Source organism: Zeus faber (assembly GCF_960531495.2).
Source record: "Zeus faber genome assembly, chromosome: 16".
NCBI classification, from domain to species: Eukaryota; Metazoa; Chordata; class Actinopteri; order Zeiformes; family Zeidae; genus Zeus; species Zeus faber.
The window spans coordinates 29583612-29600432 of NC_137202.1; the positions used below are offsets into that span (position 1 = coordinate 29583612).

General features: G+C 44.1%; 1 protein-coding gene across 1 annotated transcript in view; it reads right to left on the minus strand.

Annotated features, from left to right (window-relative positions):
• abhd12 (abhydrolase domain containing 12, lysophospholipase) overlaps positions 1 to 16821 on the minus strand; it is a 32188-nt gene that overhangs the window by 6482 nt on the left and 8885 nt on the right. Inside the window, exons 2-7 of the mRNA XM_080016093.1 lie at positions 14939 to 15110; positions 1414 to 1535; positions 592 to 697; positions 324 to 443; positions 183 to 213; positions 5 to 50 (exon numbers count right to left, since the gene is read on the minus strand). Of these exons, the coding sequence (XP_079872219.1) occupies positions 5 to 50; positions 183 to 213; positions 324 to 443; positions 592 to 697; positions 1414 to 1535; positions 14939 to 15108 (595 nt within the window). The 5' untranslated portion in view covers positions 15109 to 15110. The remainder of the gene's footprint in view (positions 1 to 4; positions 51 to 182; positions 214 to 323; positions 444 to 591; positions 698 to 1413; positions 1536 to 14938; positions 15111 to 16821) is intronic.

Genomic DNA, 16821 nt, shown 5'->3' on the forward strand with positions numbered 1-16821 from the left:
GTACCTCTATAGTCAAATGTGACGACATGGTAGCCCAACGAACTGAGGACCTGAGAGGGAGAGAAGAAAGAGAATGTTTAGGCTGGATTAAATAAATGACCCCACTGAGTTACCCCCAAACCCTGGTGTGTCTATTTTTAATGTGTGTGTGTGTGTGTGTGTGTGTGTGTCTGTGTGTGTACCTTGTACAGCTGCACTCTGTGGTCTCCTCCTCTAAACAGAAACAAAAGGTCAAACATGAACACAATCTGTGACCCTGACTCGCTGTTACACAAGACTAATGAAGGATTTGGCAGAAATACACCTGAGAAAGCTGTGTGTACCTGGTGCCGGCGTTGCCGTGGAGATAGAGTATTACTGGCTGTGTGTTGAGTAACGTGGCGTCGTACCACTCTCTGTCCTTTCCTTGCGCCTCTCTCCACATCTGGACCGGAACCGTGTGCCTGACACACACACACACACACACACACACACACACACTAACTAAGCGTGTTTGTACTGTATGTTTGTATATATGTATGTGTGTTTATATGCATGTATATGTATGTGTGTATATGCATGTATGTGTGTGTTTATATGTATGTATCCTACCAGACTCCTATCTGTAAACCCGCCTCAGGCTCCAGGTAGTAGTTGATGGTGTGATTCAGGCCCTGATCCTGAGGCCTCTTCAGGTCAATGAAGTATGGCAGCCTCACTGTACACACAGACGCGCACACAGACAGAGACGCGCACACACACACACACACACACACACACACACACACACACACACACACACACACACACACACACACACACACACACACACACACACACACACACACACACACACACACACACACACACACACACACACATGTTTACAGCATCGATTGTCAATGGCAGACACAAAGTCCCCAAAATGAATAATTTTCTGCCTTTCAAGAGGAATTTGGAATAAAATGTTCAACATCTGTGTTTTCCATGATACGGATTATATTAAAGATTAAGCCTTTGCGAGCTGCATTTAAAAATTTTCATCTTAAACTGAAATCTTTTGCTTCCAGGTTGAGCTCTAAATCTGGTGGGAGGTTAGGGGGAGCTTTAGGAGCACAGGGTTCATTCTGCTATTACAAAACAAAATTCAAGGACTTAGGAAGGCATCAGTGTCAATTTCCAACCGTGTTGGATTAAATGTACATTTCCTGCATCATCTTTGTCGTCAAACTCATTCTGAAACATTTTTATTACGTAGAAGAAATGCATTGTGGGATTTGTTCATTTGGCAATTTGCCCGTCACCCCCACTACCCTGACTCCAGTGGTGAAAGGCAATTTGTCTCCATAGAATCATTTCATCTTTAACGTACGGACAGAGCGTCAGAACCTCCGCCTTCCTCCTCCTCGGCACCAGGAACGACGATGCACTCACCGAAGTTGAGGAAGACGAGTTTGGCCTGGATGGACGGACAGAGTTTGACGAGGAAGGGAATGGAGATGTAGACGACCATGAACCACATGAGGAACCTCTTCACCCTGCCGACCACACCCAACCTGCAGAGCCCACAGCAAAGACACACATTTCATCATCAAGACCCCACACACACACACACACACACACACACACACACACACACACACACACACACACACACACACACACACACACACACACACACACACACACACACACACACACAGAGTTGAGGTGGAGTAGAGTGGATTCAACATCAGCTCCCTCTGATCTTCATTATATCAACATAAAACACAAAATTAATCCAAATTGAATCAATTTGTTGAGATGCTCAAAATAAAAAATCAAACAAGTCACTGACGTTGTCGTACATGTCAGGGTGTGTTTCCATGAACACAAAGGAGAAACTGAGTTTTGATAGATATTTAAGCTGCTGGGGTGCAGCCAACACAGAGGGTGGTGTCTGCAGGACGCCCAGTGTTTGTTTTGTTTAGAGGATGAGGGCGACACGGGGACAGAGCTCAGAGTCGCAGCTGAAGCTGGATCAGCTGCTGCTGAACCATGTGGGCGGTGGAGGCGTGTGATGTCAGAAAAAAACAACAAAGTAAAACTAAAAGTGAATTGTGAACGGTGCAGTTCTCCTGGTGGCTGCTCGGCCGTGGCGCTGCCAGAGTCAGAGCTCTACGGTCCACTCCACCCACACAAAAAAAATCAAGAAGTGTTACGTTGAACATGTTGGTGATAAAAGAGCCGAGCGCAGATCCTGTGAAATGAGGGAAATACACCACCCGACAAATCGAGGTTTCTGGGAAGGCTCTTCTCCACATCAGCAGGAGATACACAAGAAACCAGAACCTGTTGGGGGTTGTTATTCCTTTCAAATGTGATACTGTATATTCAGCCACTATGATAAGACATTTGTATTGATGCTCCTGGCAGCAAGAAGAAAGGACACAACAAGGAAATGGCTAAAACCACACCCACCTTCTATGGGTGATAAGACAGGTACAATTCATGTCTCACTCTCATGAAACATGTCTCTCTCTTAGAATCCAGAAGGGACTTTTGTTTTGTTTTTTCCAGATTTGGAGGGCTGAGCACATTAAGCCCATACAGCAAGGTCAAATTTTTGTTGAGCTGTCAAAAGAATGTATGAAAATGTTTGTTTTATTCACAAAAAACTGTAAAGGTATAAATACAAAATGACTGACGTTGACTGTTCTCTGCTTCTGTACGCTTCATTGTCTGGGCAATGTCACAGATTCTAAAATAATGTGAAGTTGATGCATTTTCAAATAAAAATTAAAACAAGACAAACAAACAAACAAAAATAAACAAACAAACAAATAAATAAATGAATAAATTAAAACAAGAGCTTAGTTTTTAATGCAGCTACATGTGGAACTACAGTATAACAAAAACATTAAAAAGAAGGCGGTGTTGAACATTTTGTTAGTGGATGGAGGCAAAGCGCTTCAGCTGCATCAATAATGTAGTGATGCAGTGGAGCTGCTGGATCCTGTGTCACGTGAAGCGCCGCCTGGATGACCCTGTACCTACTGTACCAGGGCCTTCTCTGGTGCATTCAGCCAATTAGGACAGAAAACCTTTAGGCTGTCACCAAGTTTCTGTTGCTGTCAAATAAAAGCGACGATCTAAAGTGAAGCTGGGCTCGCTGCCAACGTTCTGGAGAGCAGCTGCCGACGGATTGTGATGAAGCCAGAGGCGGAGCGCTGAGGGCAGCACCACCCAAACGGTGTTTCATCTCCCAATCGTATTATTGTTTTAGAAATGTGTTTTCCTTTCTTGATTCTCTAAAACAATATATATAATAAATGAGTCGGGCTGGGTTGAAAAATAAAATAAAACTACAAAAATTATATACAATTCAAATATATCGTTTCAATTTCTGAATCGATTCCAAAGTAGAAGTTATGCAATGATTTTATACTTCCCTCCAAAACCACCATGTTCACAAATGAATTGAAATATTTAATTTCTGTATCAGACTGAATTCGTTCTGTGAAATATTTTGTGATGCAGGTCAGATGGTAAAGGTCAGTGTATAAAATGTCAACATATCGATGTAGAATCGTATCATGAGCCGTGGCTTCAATATTGGGTTACAATTTGAATTGATATTGAATGGACTGGTGACCCTTTCAATCACCACTCAGCTCTATTCATTAACGTTTTGATTTAACTCCTTTACTGTGGTTTGTCTTTTAAACATTTAAAAAGACATTTATTTCTCGTGCAGCACACCATAGCCTACGTTGTTAGCCTACGGTGCTTTATAAGGAGTGTTTATTATTCTAGTCATTATATATTATAATATTAATATAATATTAATGCAATATTATTAAATCCCCTTTCCCATGTAACATGTTTCTCTGTGTCAAAAAAGCAGAACAAAAAAATCGAGATGCTTTCTTTGTACACGCTTTGGTTTGACCTCTGACCTCTGGAAGACATCTCCCACCTCACTGCGGTCACATGACGCCTTAACTTCCTGTGTTGAAATGATCGTGACCGACACAACAGAGTTGAATGACATTGTTATTCACTGCACAGTTTGCTGCTGGTGACATGGTGCTTCCACACTGGGAAGCTGGAACTTCACAGGTTAAGGTGTTTTTCTGTTCCTCCACATTAGAAACGCAGGAACCTGAAGGTGCAGTCCAAGCTTTGCTCCCAGGGCAGCCAGCGTGTCCTGTTACGGTGCATCACAGTTACAGTGTTTTTGGGTGGAACTCCCCTGGTCCCTACCACCCCTGATGCCTCGGAGCGTCCAGTGAAACATGAGGCCATCCTCCAAGCCAACGGCATCAATTATTTACCTGCGTCATCAAGGAGAATCTCCTTCCACACCAACAACTGCAGCAGGGGAACGAGGGGAACGAGGGAATGAAGGAACGAAGGGAACAAGGGGAACGAGGGGAACGAGGGGAACGAGGGGAACGAGGGAATGAGGGTACGGAGGAGCTTGGTAATAAAATGTAATCCTTGTAATCAATTAAAAAAAATAAACATGAACTAGAACTGAGGGTTTGCAGGTTAAAAGTCTATGACGATAATACATGGATATAAGATTCCTTTGGTATTGTTATGGTTTGGTCTCCAATCAGGAGATTAACATTATGGACAATCTGGGTGAAATGCTGAGAGATTAGAGAATCGAGCGAATCCATCAAACAAGTATTTGACAGTAAGTTCTATATCCATAATTTAACGATATTTGGGAAATGACTATTGGACCCGACTAGCATTGACCTGTTGACCCCATAAGCATCTTTTTTGCCCTTTACTGTCTAACATAGTTTCATTACCAAAAACAACAACAACAACTAGTACAGCTTGTTCCTAAATAATGTTTAGCGGTGACGTGACATAGTTTGATAATGGGACAAAAGTACCGATGAAATAACATAACGGAATAGGTTATGTGGAAATTGTGATTAGAATGTAGAACAGTCCGTGAAGTTCAGAAAACTGCATTACTTTACTGTAACGATCCTGAAAATACTACGTCACCATGTCACAACAACACAGAGGATACCTCGTCTCATATTACGATGTCAATGTTATAGCAACAGCCCTGTGTCTTTCTTATAATCCATCTTATTTACCATCCTGCTCAGGGAGGCGCGCACACGCACACACACACACACACACACACACACACACACACACACACACACACACACACACCTCAAGGTTAGTTGAGTCACGGTGGAGTGTTTTGGCAACACAATGCAAAAAAAAAAAAAAAAACACTGAGTCAGCACTCTGTTTTTATGACATTTTATGACATGGATTTACAATCTATTATGAAAATGGGACTGAAATAAAGAATATTTAATCTACATTTCCATACAACATTCTGTTAACTGTTTGGGGCTTATTGTATTTTATGTCGGGTTTATGGAACATCATTTCTATCCTTCGTTCACCTTTCTGCTTCACTGTTTATTTCATAACTTATTGTATAGGACTGCATATTTTACTTTTGGCCTTTTTTTTAAGGTCTCTTATTATATAAACTATTATTATATGTTTTATTGTATTTTTGGTTGTATCTGCTGTTTATCATTAGGTTTAGTGTACATTGCCATATTGTTCTTGTGTTCTGGTTGTAAGGGGAATGTTCTTACTAATAGTAAATGTCAGAGTGGACTGACTGGAGGAGGATGATATGAATAGCACCACACACCCAAACACTTCCGAGTGGGAAATACCTCCACCCCCCCCTCGAGGTGTACCAGCAGTTATTCTGAGTCGTGTGTGGGAGGTAGGGACAGTGCGGTGGACGGGTGGTGAGCCACGGGGCCTCGTGGTGTAACGGTCCGTTGTTAATGTGTGAAGAGCGCCGAGCCAAGCGCAGGGGCCAGGGGCGGGGCGCACACTGTAGTCATGATTAATATAAACCAATTAACTCAATGAATATACTAAAAAACTGATCTCACTGCTACCCGTTGGAGTGTTTCATCCGTGTTTTTCACCCTCAGTGTCAGCTCAGAACCAAAGTACTTTGTACTTGTTCCTACACCAGAAGGACTCTGGACTATCACGGTGGAGGGGGTTGGGAGTTGAAGTTTCCATGGCAACTAAAGAGCGTTCCTATTGTAGGAGAATGTGATCAAATCTATTTATACGTCTATGTAGAACTTGTCATCAAACGCTATGGATAGAGAAGTGACTTAAAGGGAAGTTCCACCCTGCGGTTCTGCTCTTCTACCAGGGCAGGTTTTGTACCACCAGCTCAGCAGTGGTACAAAACCAGCCCTGGGGGGGAGTGGATCCCTCCACCAAATTGTTTGCTCTTTGGAGAGAATGTGTCAGGCGGCGACAAAGTACGACCGATGGTTACGCCTTCAACTGATTTAGGAGTTTAATGTTTGCTTTGCAGTGGAACACCCCTGAAATAATAATAATAATAAAAAAAAGATGATTATTAAAGGACAATGCGTGCGTGTGTGCACAGTATACACGTCGTAGGAGCAGGACCAGCTCAGAGCCCGTGAGGCAGCAGAGATAAGGGTCACACCGCTAACCGTTATCTTGCTTATTAATTAACCATTTCCACATGATTATGGAGCCCTCAGCAGCTTCCCGCTCTTCACCCAGAGCCAGGCTGGAATAAGCAGCGTCTCGTGACTGCGGCTTTGATGGGGATTAGCCGAGCGGCGCTTCCACTTTTCATTAGCTTGTCTGACCGGCGGAGGGCTAATTCTGCCTCCTCTGATCCCAGCGGAGGATCTGCGCTTCTACACCTTGAAAACTGCGTCCAGTGAGATTGGGTCGACATGGTTATACGTTTAATGGTATCGTGCCGCCAGGAAATAGAAGTATTATGTCTTCATATCATGATATACAATTAAGTATATATAGTAATTTAATGATGGTGGCAAGACATGACTTCACATTACCCGACCACGCCTCTCTCTCTCCATCCACTGGTCAAATGACGCCGTCCCAGACACCAAATCAGCACAATCAGCCTCTTTCACGTTTCCTCTTCTACAGGCTTCACATCTGCATTTACTGACAGCCCACAGAAACACCAGTGCTGCGTGTACCGTCTGACTCCATCGGTACAGGCATGTTTCTGGTTCGATTCCCTGGTGCAGAGGCGCCCTGAAGCAAGGCACTTCACTCCCAAATGGTAGTGACATGCTCAGTGCTGCCTCCCACTGTTAGTGTGTGAGTGTCAGCGGGTAAACAGGAGGCGTAAATAACGCGCTTCGAGTGGCTAGAAAAAATGTGACATCAATTAAGTCCCTTTCACAAAGAATAAGACGAAAATCAGAAGACGAAAATCTGGTGTCTGAAGCCAAGGTCAGAGAAAAACAGCTCTGTTCTCCATTGTTTGTCTCCAAATTGGAACAAAGGTCACAGCTGAAGAATCTGTTCTGCAAACAAATTGTTATTTAACAATTAAGGCCTTGAGTTACTTGCACCATGGCCTGAAACAGCAGAGGTACACGCTGTACGCCGCCATGTTCTGGTGATTTAGTCAGAGTAGGTTAGTTTTTCTAAATGCATTGACCTCCAACACAGTATATATTAAAAAAAAAAAAAAAAAAAAAAATCGTATTCTGCTTACAGCAGCACTTTGAGTCCACTAAGGGGAAAGATGGATAGAGCAATGCCAGAGCACTTCTAGTCTCAGCATTTTGCTTAAAGCTATTGGGACATCAGAGCGTTGGATTTTCCATCATTGGAGAATAAGGTGTCCTCACAGCCACCTCTCCCCTGCCGACCAGACACCGCAACGTGGTGACGTGGAACAAGTTATTATCACAATAATCCACAAGTTTCACATTTGAAAAGGCGGAAGTGCCATTGCTTCAACACGGAATGAACCGAAATACAAAATATTGCAACATTATGAAACTTTGACGATGAAATGCGGGAACGTAGTTGTTAGAGGAGCCAGCAGACAATATACTGTAGTTAGAATTTTCCAAAAACCCAAAATTAGAGACAATATCAAAAATCTAAAAATGTGAGTGATCAGGAGAGTGGTCAGTCATGCATGTGCTGACTAGTGAACAGGCTACCGCTGCGGGTCTTTAAAGTCAGAGGATTCCCGTCACAATCATGTGCAGAAAATCTAGTCCATGCCTTCATAACAAGCCGCTTGGATCACTGCGACGCTCTCTTCTCTCTTCCCCAAAAAGCCATCGGTCGCCTTCACCTGATCCAAAACGCCGCTGCAAGAGTGCGACAAGAACAAGGGAGAGGGATCCATCGCTCCCGTCCTCACATCACTTCGCTTCCAATCAAGTACAGAGTTGACTTTAAGATCCTCCTCCTTGTTTTGCTCTTGCTCCACTTTACCTCTCTGAACTGTTGTCTACATACCAACCATCTAGAATCACTCAGGTCATCTGACAGCCAGCGCCTGGTCGTCCCCGACACCAAAACTAAATGTGCTGACAAAGCATTTAGCCACGACGCATCCTGGTGCTGGAGCAGACCTGGGGAGTCACCCCAGTTGGAATGCTTTCAAAAGTCAAACCAAAACATTTTGGATTTGTCTGGCATTCGAGTAGAGCACGTGTGTGTGCTGCCATTTTAAATACTGATTTAATGTTGTGTTGATATAAAGCACATTGAGTTGCTCTGTGAAACATGCTTTACAAAATAAACAAACATTGATTGATTAATCGTTTGCCCCACTGGACTGCATTTACACTCGGTGAGAAGCTGCAGCAGAGTGGTAGGTTTCTCAGCAGTAAATGGAAACAGGCCTGGGTTAGAAGCCTTTCAGGTTTAGGAGCCCTAATCTGAAGCGTCAGTGCATCCCTGATCAATTAAAATATTAATTAGTTATGAGCCAAACCTATATCTGTCAGTTCAGTCAGTGTTGGGAGAGAATCCCTGCAGTGGATGGAGGTCGGGAGCTGTCCTCGACTCCACTTCAACTCACACGTATACGATACATGAAAAATGATTTTCTGTTCATCTGCTGTTTTGACTTATTCACGGCCACACTGGCGAGCGTCGGGCGAGGTGCCCAAATGAAAATTCCCTTAACGGAGGTCAGAAGGAAGAAACGGGCTGTGACCTTGATCGAGTAAGAGCCTGGCAGCTCTTCTGAGCGAACCCGAGGGATAATTCGATCCGGAAGGGATTGCACGGCAGCCTAGGCTACGGCGGTTAGAGACAAACATACATACAGGACGACGCCGTCTCAGTGGAGGTGGAGACGACAAGGTGCTGATGGGAAACACAAGGGCAACGTTTATCTGAATCAATGATTCAACTGATCCCCCTGTAAAAAAATTTTATTAAAAGACTTCTCTGTATATGGTGATAGGATACATGCAGGCTTAAATGTCAGGGCAGTAAATAGAGAGAAGTGTAGTAAAGTGTCTATGTACAGTCTAGAGTATAAAGGTAGACCGGGTTTCACCAACTATTCGACTACTATAACCACTAGTCAGTGCTGTTGGCAGCAGTCGACTAGTCGTGGACAACATTTGTCAATGTCACCACATTGACAATAATGATTGTATTAGTGATATAATTTCTTAAAATAAGTATTTACATGTATATCTTAATTCAGCTTTGCATTCCTTATCAATTTCATTTACAAAATACAATCACCAATATTTCTGGGGTTCCAGTGTAGCCAGCCAAGACTTCCTCTTCCGTGCGCCCATCATTGTTTACAGTCCGATTGGCAACTTGAGATGCCAGAATGCAGTTGAGAGACTACATCTACGACTGGATTGTTTCACAAGCAGTAAATTAAAAAAAAAAAGGGAAATAAAAAGCGGAATCGTCGTCAGGCCGATAGCCGTTGAGTTGTGAGATTGCCAAGAACTCCTCTCTCTACGTCTTTCGTACATAATGGGTAAAAGATGACTATTCCACTACTATTGACAAAACTTGGCAACTAGTAAAAATCCGTAGTCGTGAAACCCCTAATATGTAATGATATGTACAGTCTATAGTGTCTATATATACCGATCAGCCACATCATTAAAAGCACCAATAATAACACTAATATTGTGTAGCTCCCCCTCGTGTCCCCAAAACAGCTGTGAGGTGGAGCATGGACTCCACCAGACTCTGAAGGTGTCCTGTGGTATCTGGCACCAAGAGGTTAGCAGCAGATCCTTTAAGTCCTGGAAGTTAGAGGTGGGGCCCCCATGGATCCGGCTTGTTGTTCCAGCACATCCCAAATACCCCTTTTCCACCAACGTGAACCAACTTTCGAACCTTCTAAGAACCCGAGAGCCACGTCATTACATTACTTTAGATGTCTGCATACGTCTCCGCCTTTCCATCAGGATGGGGATAATTATTACTATTTGGGGTCCATCCCTATTTGTTATAAGGGTTGGGCGATAAACGTGGCCCAGAACGGAGCACCCAGCGGTCTCACCAGCCGCAGTGCAGGGGTTCGGTTAAAACAATCGCCTAGTTGGCCCTTTTAAAAGGATAGCGAAATAAAAAACAATAGAAGGATGAGAGCGTGTAATTATCCCGGAGAAAGCTCATCCCAGTCTGTCTCTGGTCCCCGGAGAAGGAGGTGGTGGCCCGGGACAGGCCTCCCACCCCCCGGGAACAGGTGTGTATGTGAGTGCACTCTGCACCGCTGCGTAGTTCCTCCAATTTCTAAACCAAACTAAAAGAAAGAAAGAGAGAAAGCCTGCTTCAGAATGACCTGGAAACGGGCTTGACGGTGATTTATTTCTTCTTTTTCAGGATTTCTCCAGATGAGGAGAAAAGCACCGGGCGCGGTTAAAGCGTTGACATGGAATACCAGTTCCTATCCGAGCACACTTTGAATTGCTCTTTAGAGGTCATTCAATTAGCAAAATAAAAGTACAAAAATCTCCCAAAAAAACAACTGCTGATGGACTCAGCCAATCGCCGGCTGCCGATATGTTCCTCCAATCGCCCAAGCCTTATTGTTCAGATGATTATTATTATTATTATTATTATTATTATTCTTGGCTGAGAGGAACTGAGCGTCTCAGACATCTCGTGGTTCAAGTTTCATCCAAATCGATCCACATACGGAGCAGGAATTACTGAAAAACCAACGGAATTTGACCGGAAGTAGCCGACCGCTCGTCCATCGCCCACAAGCCAAGGTTGTAAAACTTCCGGTCGGGTGGTGAAGCCAGATGAGTTTGTGGAGTAAGACGCTTTGTGGCATCATCATCCAATTCCTTATAAATGTGCAGGATGTGGCTACGAACATACATTTGTACCGTGCGGGCTACGTAGTGTAGAGTCCGTCGCTTTGTAGTGGTTTGCAAACTGCACGTCGCAGTGGTTGCTGGTGGTTACGTCAGGATGCCAGTCAGAGTCTTGGGCTGACAATTTATAGTTCATAAGTACCACCATATTTACGTGTATAAGCTGTTTGTGTGTGTACTGCTTTACCTGCTTGACGTTGATGGGGCTTTTCATTTGATATTTTAAAATGTTGCCCTTTTTGTAAATAGAAACGTATTCTGTTCCATCTCACACGGTGCCGTGTCCTTCATTATTTGGCGGCATTGGAGACAGTCATAACACACAAACTGTAGGATTCTAGAAGTCAGTGCATCTGCCGCAATATATCCAACCCGGCTACAACTATCTGGAACACATACTTCGGCATAAGCTATGAACAAGGTTGAGGTGTCACAACGATCTCATCTTTTAAATTTCATCCAAATCGATCCACATACGGAGCAGATATTCATGAAAAACCGAACAACTCTGACCCGTAATATTCAGTTGGTCTTGGTTAACTGACACGTCACATGTCTGGTTCTAAAATGAAGGAGATGAGATTTACACAACGTTCTATGACGTCATCATATTATTTACTATACATGATATCTACAGTAAGACGCTTTATGACGTCATCATATATTTAACCATAAATCTTCAGGTTGTGATTGAGAATGTCCAGTTGGACCGTGTCCAGTGTGCAGTGTTCAGACGTTACCAAACTATGGATTTACGTGTATATTGATACAACTTCATACCTGGTAGATGTCAGCAGATCTGTTAGATTGATATTTTAAATCCGTGGTCCACATAACTTTGCCGGATTATTGAAAAAAAATTATACAAAATAATCCTTAAAATGTCGTCAGCGCGTCCCTCAAAAAACTGCAACGTGCGACTCAGTGATGCGTTCAAGATCCAGCGAGGCGTCAGAAAAATAAAAGCGCCACAAAGAGTGAAAATGCTACAATTTGAGAGTGAATTTTATAAACCGGGGTGGCTCCCTGCTCCAGTGAGCTGCCGATCTCTGGGCTCTGCCGGAGTTCGACCCCACTCCGCCCCCGGTTTTTAACATTCACTTTCAAATTGTTCCGGTTTGTGCTCCAACTCAATAAAATATGATATATTTTATATAATATATATATACGTGAGAGCTCCACGGACCACATTTTACGTCCATGAATTCTGTACTGCTGAGGTGGTTAAATAAAAATGCTGGTCACAATGTTAAGCTTGAGAATGCTTGTCCACACCCCAGCCCCTTACGTAACCGGTTCTTGAAGTGGTGCCGATCTTGAACCAGTTTTCCAGATTCAGAGCCGGTTCTTTTGTTGCCGGAACGCGTATAACTGGTTCCAGATTAGGCATCGGCACCGAACCGGCGCCAAAATTGCTTTGGTGGAAAAGTAGGTAACAGATGCTCGATCGGATCGATATCTGGGGAATTTGGAGGCCAAGTCAACACCTTGAACTCTTTGTTATGTTCCTCAAACCATTCCTGAACATTTTTTTTGCAGTGTGGCCGGGCACATTATCCTGCTGTAAGAGGACACTGCCATCAGGGAATACTGTTGCCATGAAGGGGTGTACTTTATCTGCAACAATGTGTAGGTAGGTGGTAGGTGTTAAAGGACCCAAGGTTTCCCAGCAGAACATTGTCCAGAGCATCATCCCATAATGCACCCTGGTGCCATCCCTTCCCCGGGTAAACGACGCACATGCATCCACCCATCCTCATGATTTAGAAGTTGTAGTTCAACAACTAACTGTTCACTTGCTGCCTCATATAATAATAATAATAATAATAATAATAATAATAATAATAATATATAACACTATATTTAATAATAATATATAACAGTATATATATTATAATAATATATAACAGTGTGTGTATATATATATCCCAACCCCTGACAGGTGCCACTGGAACGAGATGAGCAATGTTATTCACTTCACCTGTCATTGGTTTTAATGTTGTGGCTGATCGGTGTTACACAGTGGTAAATTGACTTTCCAGGATAAAGTTTGCCTTCCCCTCTCATTACACAAAGATGTCAGACATTATAATAAGGATTACATAAGTATTGTCAACTATACGTACAGAGCAGCAGCTACAGTCTGAGGGCTCTGGCGACGACGCTGCCATGCTGAGATTCTCGCCACCGAGATCATGACGGAGGTGATAATCTGATGCTCTGACCTTTTGACCAGAAAACACGAGGAGGCTGGGAACTGAACAGCAGCAAAGACACTTCAATCTGCTGACAAACAATCATGTAATGGCTCAGGCTAATTCTATTCTATCCCCTCCACTGCTGACAAACAAAATAAAAAGTTTTAGAAATTATACAAATGAGATGGTGAGGATAAGGCAGAAATGTCAACGCTGACCTCACCAGGGGTCCTAACTGAGCCATGCACTAGGCTCCACTACCTACTGTACTGTATGTAGCATACTGTACCGCATACTGTATCACTGTTCAGGGTTGTTCGTGATGCCGTATTGCTGCGCCGTACTGTTGTATACTGTGCTGTATTATCCCAAACACTACCTCACACTATTCACCTTCACATGCCACTTTAATTCACATGCCACTTTAAATGCACATATCTGTATATACATAGCCATATTCCTTCAACCTATTCCATTTTATTTCAATTTATTTTTATTGTATTTTATTCTATATATTTTTATCTTATTCTATAAGTATTCCACTTACTGTATTACGTTTTAGGAGTCAGTTAGTCGGTCTATTAGAAAGGAATTTTCTACTTTTATTTTTTATTTTTTTTCCTAGGACATATTGTGTGCTATCACCGGGTGCGTTGCATTACATTTCACTGCATATATGTATGAAAGTATGAACAATTGTAAGTCGCTTTGGATAAAAGCATCTGCTAAATGACTAAATGTAATGTAATGTAATGTATATGTATGTGACAAATAAAAAATCTTGAATCTTGAATCTTGAAATCTGTTTCGTTTTTTTTTTTACCAAATTTACCGGGAATCTGTGTGGGTTAGGAGCCTAAAACCTTCTAGAAGACAGAGAAAATAAATTTAACTCAATGGTGGGCTGAAGTAAACATGATACAAAATAGCCTTCATTAAATATTGTGATGTCAAACCTGGATTTTCAGCATGATAAATAACCAAATATTTAGTGAACAACTCACTCAGCGCCACCCTCCTCCCCACCCAGACCGACCCTGCTGGCGGAACACCCCGGTCTGCAAGCAGCACTAGTTTGAACCAGGAGCCGGGTTTGAAGTTATCACAAAGTCCTCAACCAGTCTGGTCATTGAACTGCAGACTGCAATGACCTGAAGGGAGATCCCTCCTCTCTGGCCCCTTCTCAAGGTTTCTTCCTTTTAATTAAGGACTTTTTCCGTTGCCTGGATGAGGATTCAGACCTTGGTTTCTATGTGAAACGTGGGTTTGTGAGGCCCTTTGAGACTGTATTGTGATTAAGGGCTGGAGAAATAAACTGGACGTGGTCATTACGGACATCAATAGAGTTCAGATTCCAGGTTTAGGGAAACACGTTCTAGATTCATTCCGATGGTGGGAGGCTGTGCAGTGCAGATGTTTCCTGCCAAACAAAGGTGATGGAGGACGAAGGCTTTGGATCAATAAACTTCCTTCAAACTGCGGAAACATCCAGCAGCGCATGTTCAGAGCTCAGCCGTATCCGAGTAACGGGATTATTGACTTCCACGTCTGAACGGTCCTTACCTCCGGAACGGCTTGGCCATGCTCTGGTCCCCCTCGGAGCCGCACCGGGCGCCGGACTGCGGGCCGCCCTCTCCCGCGGGGTGGCAGTGCCTGAGAGCCGGCTCTCTGTCCAGCAGGGTGTCGGTGCTCGGGCGGTCGGGGGCTGTGAGCGAGTTCGTCCGCTTTCGCATCACTGAAACGGAAAGGGAAGCTTAACGGAGAACGGGGCTGAGGGGAGGGAGGGCCACGCGGTTCGCCGGCTGCCGCTGTCCTGGGACCCGACTCGGCGAGCTACGCGGCAAAGGTCGGGAGACCGTGGCCGGAGCGCGGAGGCGGTTCGCCGGTGCAGTGGCTCGTCGCGGCGGCTGTTCGCACCCGGAGCTTCCGCTGCTTCTGCTCCGTTACCGCCTCCGAGCGAGACGCAGCAGCGAGCAGCTGACCGAGACCAGCCTCCCCATTGGCTGCCCGGGTTGAACCAATCAGAGGGGAGAAGAGAGGCGCTGCGTTCGTCGGGTCAAGACGGCGGAACCACACGAACACAGCGCGTCTCAATGTGGGGTCCGGGGTCCCCCGGGGAGTCCTTCAACAATATCCAGGCGGTCCCGGCCAGAACGTCACCACTAACATTGAGTTAATTATTCATGGCGACACATTTGACTTCACCAACTTTCACCGATTCCTATTTTTGACTCTCTAATGTGAACTGTTCATACGGGGATTATTGTTTCTTTTCCGGTTTATTGCCAAATGTTCTTATCGTTTGGTATCTTTATGGTCATCGTATAATGCCATTGTTTCTATTTATTTACATTTTTACATTTTGCCATTTTTTCTTCATTATCGTCTATTTTTTTTAATATGGGCTGCGACAACACCGGAATAAACTATCTATCCATCTACCTTCTCCTCCATCCATCCATCCATCCATCAATCTGTCTATCCATCCATCTACCTTCTCCTCCATCCATCCATCTACCTTCTCCTCCATCCATCCATCCATCCATCAATCTGTCTATCCATCCATCTACCTTCTCCTCCATCCATCCATCTACCTTCTCCTCCATCCATCCATCCATCCATCAATCTGTCTATCCATCCATCTACCCTCTCCTCCATCCATCCATCCATCTACCTTCTCCTCCATCCATCCATCTACCTTCTCCTCCATCCATCCATCCATCCATCTGTCTATCCATCCATCTACCTTCTCCTCCATCCATCCATCTACCTTCTCCTCCATCCATCCATCCATCCATCTGTCTATCCATCCATCCACCTTCTCCTCCATCCATCCATCCATCAATCTGTCTATCCATCAATCCTCTCCTTCATCCATCCATCCATCCATCCATCAATCTGTCTATCCATCAATCCTCTCCTCCATCCATCCATCCATCCATCCATCCATCCATCAATCTGTCTATCCATCCATCTACCCTCTCCTCCATCCATCCATCCATCAATCTGTCTATCCATCCATCCATCCATCCATCCATCAAGCCTCTCCTCCATCCATCCATCCATCCATCCATCCATCCATCCATCCATCAAGCCTCTCCTCCATCCATCCATCAATCAATCTGTCTATCCATCAATCCTCTCCTTCATCCATCCATCCATCCATCAATCTGTCTATCCATCCATCAAGCCTCTCCTCCATCCATCCATCCAACAATCTGTCTATCCATCCATCCATCCATCCATCAAGCCTCTCCTCCATCCATCCATCCAACAATCTGTCTATCCATCCATCCATCCTTCAAGCCTCTCCTCCATCCATCAATCAATCCTCTCCTCCACCCATCCATCCAACAATCTGTCTATCCATCCCTCTATCCTCTCCTCCATCCATCCATCAATCTATCCATCCATCCATCCATCCATCCATCCATCCATCCATCCAT